The sequence below is a fragment of the Pollicipes pollicipes genome, unplaced genomic scaffold (genome assembly GCF_011947565.3).
Source record: "Pollicipes pollicipes isolate AB1234 unplaced genomic scaffold, Ppol_2.1 Scaffold_6052;HRSCAF=7182_pilon_pilon_pilon, whole genome shotgun sequence".
Taxonomy (NCBI): Eukaryota; Metazoa; Arthropoda; class Thecostraca; order Pollicipedomorpha; family Pollicipedidae; genus Pollicipes; species Pollicipes pollicipes.
Window position 1 is genome coordinate 4,823,711 of NW_023596805.1, and position 8,530 is coordinate 4,832,240.

The window sequence follows — 8,530 nt, forward strand, 5'->3', positions numbered from 1 at the left end:
GGGATAAGACTGTACTAATTTCGGGTGCTATAAAGCTCAGTGATGTACCTCAGATCTGCACGGCCTTGTGAAGAGCATGTGACACAAACCAACTCAGTTTCTCGTGGAGGCGTCTGATCATACCTATTACTTCGACAGCAAGTGAAAACAAACCGACGTCGTCTCACGATTAAAAGCCATTTGCACCTATAAACCGAAAAATCACTAACTGGCCAGCTTGTGCCACATCTTTGCAGGAATGACACGTGGAATTCACTGTAACGGGTCATGTTGTTCCCATCAGTCTCACAGCGAGACCCAGACGACCAGTAAAAACTCCGGGGCCGCCAGCCTCTGTGGCCCAGTGGCCGGAGAGAGAAAACACGCATGTTTGGAGCATGGGCGCGCCCAGGTAGAAGAGGAATGACACGTGCGGTTTTAAAGACGGTTTGCGCCAATGCAGTGGACCTTCGTTGCTCCAGCGGATTGTTTTCCTGTTGAACTAACATCACGTTACGTCATGCAACCTAGCAGTTTAAGGGCAATTTACAACGAAACATTTTCTTCTCGTCTTGACCTAGCGGTCCACTTACGCCTGGTGGTGGACGCCACCAGAGTATTTCTCCCTGGATTTGTTGCTCTGAGTGCGCCTCTGCCCTTGTCTCTGGCCCGGCACGGCAGCTCAGCAGCATCGGTGTGTTTTTTGTGGGAACGGGAGAGTCTGACGGCGGCGGGGTGCCAGGGGAGCACCGGTTGGGAACTGGTGCACCAGACGAGAGGTGGTAGCCTCCCCACACATGGACGGGCCAAGCTTGCATCAGCGAACGGATGGGCCAATGCTAGCGACTTTGTATGACTTTATTCCTCTCTGGCCAACTGGTTGGAGGAAAGCAGGAAAGGTTCGTGAAGTGTTAAGCCTTCGGCCACAGAATTAAGGACACGGAAGGAAAATACAAACATATGTTTCCATTTCGATTTCATTCCGCCTGTTTGACCCACATGAAGACAGACAGCAATAAACAGATCAGGTTAAATAAGGCCGGACGCCATGGTTCTTCTGAGAGCTAATCATGGACGCACATCTGAACATGATGAAAGCTGCTATAACCCGATTTTGTATGGGTTATAGCAGTTTTACAGGCCCGCAGCCGAACGGACCGCCGCTGACTGACGTCCGATTTGAGTCCGCGTCGGCCCTCGTGCCGCTGGCGTGGTGGGTCGCACAGGAGGAGGTTAGAATGCACCTGGGGCGCGATCTGTCCACTGTTTGACAGGGAGGGTCGGAATGGCCCGCTCGTCTGAGCGGTGCAGATGTGGGTCGACACCGGCACTTCCAGACGCGACAAGGCGATAGCGATAGCGAGGATTTTTCATGTCACTTGGCTTTCTTCGCTGGGATGCTGGTTTACGCTTCGGTCAGAGATGACCGCTATTTTCAGGTTTACAGCCGGTTGTAAATACAAAGCGCGGTGTAATGCGCGCCGACAGGCTTCCGTCAGCGCGACATCTCATGCGAGGCATAAAACACAGACATTCGTGCCGTCTGCACCCCGGTACCAGGCCTGGCCAGGTCAGGTCAGGTCAGGTCAGATCACCCAGCCAGAGGGCATGGGTGCTGTCGACGATACAGTCCCGAGTGCTTTAGTCCACGCCAACTGGATACCCCTGTGGCACCCTGGTAAAGATATTATTGCTTGCACTGTCCAGACCTTGTGGGCTGATAAGTCATGAAGGGGTAATCCACCAGTGGCATGGGAATCTCTTTTCCACTGGTGCGAGCGGTAACAAAATATGCATTTCTTTAGACACATGCACTGGTTCTTCACCTTTACAACTGGTAGATTCTGGACAACGGATAAAAATTCAAATAGAGGCATGCATTTGAGCATTTGCTATGCGTTTCTGTTATATCCAATCAACAGATAGTAAATTATGAACATAGCCTTCTAAGCCACTCAGGCGTCGGCGATGTTCGGAATGAGGAAACCTCCAGGACAAGCTGCTAGAGCAATCCCTTTACAACCCGTAATCCCACAGTGCGAGGGATAGACAAAGCACAGGGTCTTTTGTGCCTTTCACCCTTCGAACCTCGCAGGACACGGACGGGTTTAAGATCCCGGCATTCAAAATGTCGGACATTGCAAGCAGCCTTTGAATACTGACATTTTTGCTTCACAGCTCACATGACTACAAAATTCGAGTCAAACTGACGTATTTAGCTGGATCCTGACCGCATTAAGATTGCTGCATATAAAGCTTATTTAGTCACATATTCATCTTGTTCACTGGACGGTACATGCACAACTCCCCAAAACACTCGTTTGACTGAATTAATGGCCTGTATAAAATTGGGGTTACATGTCATGGTTTACATGTAATGTTAGCATTACTTACAACACATGAAAGCTAATTTTTCCAATGACAAACTCAATGAGTCCCAGATAAAAACAATTGCGAATTAGCGCCGGCATCAACACGCACACACACCAAACTCTAAACCTGAAAAGCAACGCGGTCCCCAATGATTTGACTCTACGCAAGATTATACTAACTGACCTTTAATCAGTTAGCTAGATACTGACTGATCTTTAATCAGTCAGTAGTTATCAGTTTCACTCCCCTCACATAGTCGACTGCTGAACAGTTTCCATTCTCTCCAGGATATAAAAGCGAAAAAGGAAATTGTTCTGTTGATAACTGGAACTGCGCTTAATATTGCGTTCGACGCAAGGAAGTTGTTTGGAGAAACACTTGGTAATGTCGCCCACTAGGCTTTCGCGTTTGGAAAAAAAGATGTTCTCCATTTGTTGCTGGATGCAAACAATGCCTTCGAATATAGTCCAAACTGTGTTAAAAACGTGTTTTCTAGCAATATCCATTTCGTACATAATCATGACTGTCTTCAGATCGGCAGCATTTGGTTGCAGCAACCTGCCTCCAATTCCGCCTCATGGCGATAGCCCTCAGCCACTACGGAATTATGTTGGTAGCACAGCTGCCCTGCGGCGTCTTTTTCCTACTAGCCCGTAGGATTTACGAGTTAAAGGCCTGGTTTTCGCAGGTCTGTGAATCAAATTTCATCAGGCCAATTTCGATGAATCTGGCACCAAACGAAAGGTGGTTTAGTTGTCTTTAACCGATCCGCTGCTCAATTTTTATCTAGAAAGAGCCAAACTCCCACGGCATATTGAGTCAAAGTTTTCGTCCATGGCACGCCGCGAATTTTAGACTTTCGCACCATGTAAAGTAGTCTCGGTGGCTCAGTCGGTAACGTACCAGATTCACAATCGAGAGGTTATGTGTTCGAGACCGGGGACGTTCTAGAAGATCTCTACCAGTTCCCTATAGAATAGGCCAACTCGTTTGCTATTTCGTTCTCCCGTGTCTCATGAACCGAGCTGAACCATATAGAGAGTACTCATTGTTCCAGTTTTTGTGTAAGTTGTCATCTCATTTGTGATAACCTATAACTTATAATACCTACAGAGAATTGACATGACGATGGTATGTCGTGTCTCCTTCGCAACCCATCGAGCCCAAACGGTGCTCGGGAGGTCGTGACCGGGCTGGGCCATATGAGCGGGTGTGAGCAGGAGGGGGGGGGCTGTAGGTGGGACCGTAGGTCATGAATTATAGTTAGTGAATTGTAGGTCGTCAGTCGTAGGTCATGTATTGTAGGTCGTGAATTATGGGTCCTAAATTGTGGGTTGAGACTGTAGGTCATGGCTGTAGGTCGTGATTTGTAGGCCATGGCCGTAGGTCGCAATTTGCATGTCATGGCCGTAGGTCCTAAATTAAAGAGTGTGACCGGGCACGGCGCTGAAATGCTTTGAAACTTAAAATCTCCAAAACGTAGCACGTTAGCCAACCAGCGCAAAAATGCCCCGTATAACGGTGTCCAGAACATAGTTTTCAGTTTGATACCAGAAATCTACTAGACACGCAGTTCGACACTTACGATAGCGCCTGTCTGTGCTTTCTCCTGCCTCCCGTGCTCGGCCGTTCATACATCTTCGGCGGCGTCCCCGCCGCTGCTGCCCCACTTCCCAGTGGTCATCCTCCGCGTCCGCCCAGCTCGGACATAACCATCAATTACCTCGAATGTCCCGCTGGGACGACCGTCGCGTGGCGCCCGCGCCGCCGACACGAAGTCACGTGATCACCGTCGAGGGCTCGGGCTGTGGTCACGTAAAGTTCATTCGACGCGGGTCGTCGTCACGTGCCGGAGACCCGGCGGTGCTTGTCGCAGCTTGCGGGCCGGCTGAAGTATGTCGGCAGGAGCCCCGATGAGGGCGGCATGGAGGCCGGTGGATACTCAGTTCCGGAAGGTTTCGATCCGCTGCCTTCAGGGCACACTGGCCTCCTTCCGTCCTCAGGGTGTCGAGTCATGGACGCTGCTTACTTTCGCTCCGAATCCGTCGCGTGTCTCCGATGTGCCTGCCAATTGTCCGCCGCGGGTAGGGGGAAGTCGTTCCGATAGCACACGGCGGGGCCGACTGAGATGCGACTCCAAAAACGAGCCAACGCCAAAATGGAGGTGGTCGATAGAAATTGTCACGGGTTGGGAAAGTGGTAGAGGCAGGTCTGGAGAATCGGTGTACGGAGACAAACCAGCAGGCAATTCGCGATGAGGTGGAGAAAACGTTGCAGGGTACAATTACATTATACTTTTTTAGCCCTTCTCGAATCGATCGTTTTCGGCGAATGCCGCAATATAGCATATAGCCTACATCAGGCGTTAACAATTTTGCGTCGTGTTGAATACCCTCGCAAAGAAAATTGCACTAGCTGTGCACTTTGCTCTGCACATCAAACATGATCTGCTTGTCAACGCATGTCTGCGCCTAACCACCGAGGCAGACAGGAACTGTAGGGGGTCAATGACAAGCACCCCTCTCCTTCTAAGGTTTTCTGAGGTGATAACTGCGGCATATGCCAATGCACCAAATTTTCTCTCAGCCTCAAGAGAAATCATTACACTCGCTTTACACTAAACATGTATTGCTAGCATTTCCCGTTTCTGAGAAGCGGCGGCTTCTTAGAAGCACAGCATACCCATCGGAGACCTGCGACCTACGCAGTGGACGAACGGCTGCCGATGAATCTGCTTATCGTGGCCGGCAGACCGGCATTGCTACATAATAAGAGCCCTGATCGTAAATTGCATGATTAAAACAAACTACGTACCGATATGCTTCAAATCGACAAGGAACACGTATTTTTAAAATTGCATGTAGTATTAGGCATGATGTAAATATTGGGATATACATTTGGGACAGTTTGATTTTGAGGAAACAGTTATCTTTTACACGGTCCGCTGGGGTCAATCCTTGGCCTAGCAGCATGGAACATCCGATCAATCGCGAGATCTCGTTGAGACTGATGCAATGGTTTTTTTTTTTCTGCGAGGGTCTATCGTTTTTAGCTTAAAACGGCAGGGTGGTCGCTTCGACCGCTGCCGACTTTTTCGTGTCATGGAAACCGGGAATCAGGGTGAAGATTATGAAGACGTCTTTTATTTGTATGGCAAGTTAGGAGCATTTTGAAATACTTAACCAGTGTAGTAGTGGTGCACAGGTTCCGTTCAAGTGCATTACTTGATTTATGCTGCGATTAATGAAATGTTTTTACTGCTATCAATAGGGCTGTAGTTTTTTGCACAATTGGGTAGCTGCCGGCAATCCTCCATCCATCTGTACAGTCCCCTCCCCAACTTACTGTTATCCTTCTCGGCTTGGTATAACGTTAAGGTGACATGCCTGAGCATTCAGTCTCGGACCCACTCTGAGCGAACCATCTTTCCTGGTCACGCTGGCTCAACCCATTCGAAGAATGTAACAACGCTACATCGGCACGGTTATGAACATGCTGGGTAGTTTATATCTGCCAACATATTCATTGTGGTTCCAGGCTTTGTATGACATGTTTTCGAGTTCTTTTGCTGCAAAAACAATGAACCAAACAGAGAGATGCTGTCAACAGGTTCAGGGTAGAATAAGCTAGCGTACCCCTGTGTGACGCGGGTTGTCGGAAACAATGCACGCCCGTTTTGAGGAATTTCACGTTACGCTTTTGGGTACATTTAACTTTTCGGGTATATTTGGGTACACATTAGGCCGTACACTGTCTGAAAATTAAGTCCTCAAAAGTCCCGGATACCCGCTAATTTTGAACCTATACTGCTACCAAATCACTTCAACTGATAATGTTTACAAACTGAAACTATCGGTTGAGAAAAACTTCCCGTAGATGTAAGCTTAGTTGCAACGGGTGGAAAGTTAGGGGGGCTGAATTCTTAAGTTGTTCATCATGCAATATTTTAGATTTAAACGCGGCAAACAGGTGTGGTGCGTGCTTGCCCCTCGTCTCCTCTGTTCCACAGCCACTGAACATGATACGTTTGCTTCTTCAGTTTGTGAAACATTAAAAAACACATCGCGTTTCTGTGTGGCGTATATCTAACCAAAAACGGTAGGCGTGAGGGAATCCGCCTTTTGTTTTTTAATTAGCCGTAGCCCGTGGCAGCCTCCGCCGAAAGCCAGTGAAATCCGACTACGGCCTCAGGGCGGTCCTCTGTGACGTCACGCTCAGCTGTTCGGGCACGGTTCTGTTTTTATGTCGACGAGTGGGCGGCGAGACGTCGAGGCGTGAAGACGGTCGGACCTTGCGGCCAGGGGGATTACACCGCTGGTGGCTGGAACGCTTGCGAACGCCCGCGACTTGTGACCTCTCGTGACCTTGTGAACCGCCTGGGTGCCTCGGGTGACTGTGCGAATCGGGCGTGGTGCTGAAATAGCCACAGGACATTGCCGTGGCATCGGGCTTGGCGACGTCGGTGTTGAAAGGAGTAGCATCGTCAAGCACGTGCCAAGAACTTCGGACGTCATCGCCTTGTGGCGTAACGTAATACCAATTTGAGAAGAACTGTTCACCAAAGTTGAGCCTCTCTCTCTCTCTCTCTCTTTCCCTGGAGCGTTAGCCGAGGTCAACGCTGACTTGCAAGGTGGTGAAACAAAACGGACCCACTGACTTCGGATCGTCGCCATGGCAACAATGAAAATAGTTTCGGCGCTTTTGATGCTGCTCCTCGGCGCCGCTAGCGCCAGCTTTCCGCTTTACCTGCAGCCTTTCATCAACTACTATGAAGTGTACATGGAACCTTATGCCACAGTGCAGCTAGATGACGTGAGTAAACAGAGGCTAGCTTCGAACTTAATTAAGTAGTTAGGTAAGAGATTGGGTACGAAAAAGACGACCTGGGATGCATAATTAAAACCGTAAACGCGCCATTAAGAAGTAGCTCGTTTTGCTTAAACCATACAGTCCAGTGTTTTACTTCGGCTTGGAACCTCTCTTTCCAATTTTTCACTCACACTTTTGATTTCCTTTTAAAATCTACCTTAACCTTTTCATGCTCCTGCCGATTAAAGGGTGCCCCAAAATACGTTTTTTCTTGCAGCAGACGCTGACGCTTTTCAGTTAAAAGGGTGAGGGCGAATTTGGTGGCTTTACGTAATTCAGCTCACCATGATCGTTGACACTTTGTGTCTGAGCGTGGTAACATTCTAGGCTGCTTGTATGGCTTCAAAGCCGAGATAAAAATATCATACAACATAAGAGTTCCCATAGCTTGTATTTTTACTTGTATTTCTACATGTGTTTGTGTGTAATTCGTTGTGAGCACGCGACTGTGATAGTTTGCAAGCTAAGAGCAGAGCACGCCTTCTGGCGACAGTAATGGGGAGTGGAAGTGCCGAAATTGTGTGGCTTGTACGTATTACTCGATCATCTCCATTGCATGCCCAGAGCTGATGCCTAATCTCCGTCCAAAGCTGCTTGGAAACATTTAGCTTAAGATATTTATAAAGCTATGCACGACCACCGGCGTGCATCTACCCACTTTAAGTTTTGCCGCTGTCAGGATTTGACCCGAGGTCAACTGCAGCCGCGGGTGCCGCGTGGCGGCGGTTCCGGTGATATGACCCTCCTAATTTTCGTCGAATCTTACCACTAGCCTTCTGGTGACGGGGCTCCTTTTTTAGAGGGAATCGGCTTAAAGCAGAGTCTGGTCTGCTCGCTTTTTGGGACGCTTCCGCGCTTGTGACTTTGTTGGCTTTTTGGTTGAGTGTATCTTTTGTACTGGTCTGGACCGGCGAACTGCGTTGAGAGCTTCTCATGCAAAAGTTTGACTTGAGCGTCAGGTATCCCTAATATTTCACCTTTTTACACTACGCTGATTTTTGCCTACATTTATTTTTTATAGAGGTTAATTGCGCGATCATCGCATCTCTGTCCCGTGTTTGCAGTTTTATTCTGCGGTGCGGGTGGACGCGCAGTTATGTGGTACCACTTCTGAGAGCTCCCGAAACGTTTGCATCTAGCCTTTTCTCGTCTGCGCTGGAAAAACGCGCGATCCTTTGTGTATGGCGTCAATGGGATTCCATCGGATACCAACCCCGCAAACATATGGGAATCGCCTGCACTGGACGGCGGTCGCAGGGACCGACAAGCACTATTTGAATAGGACCCACCAACAGTAAGTGCTCGTTGC

The 8,530-nt window shown here is 48.8% G+C and overlaps 1 protein-coding gene across 1 annotated transcript; it reads left to right on the forward strand.

Moving 5' to 3' along the window:
• Window positions 1-6,933: 6,933 nt before the first annotated feature.
• On the forward strand, window positions 6,934-7,164 carry LOC119104870 (uncharacterized; the record flags this gene model as incomplete). Its single annotated transcript, XM_037228603.1, is given in 1 exon segment — window positions 6,934-7,164. A coding segment is annotated over 1 exon segment (141 nt), but the record flags the coding sequence as incomplete, so codon positions are not given.
• Window positions 7,165-8,530: the final 1,366 nt, after the last annotated feature.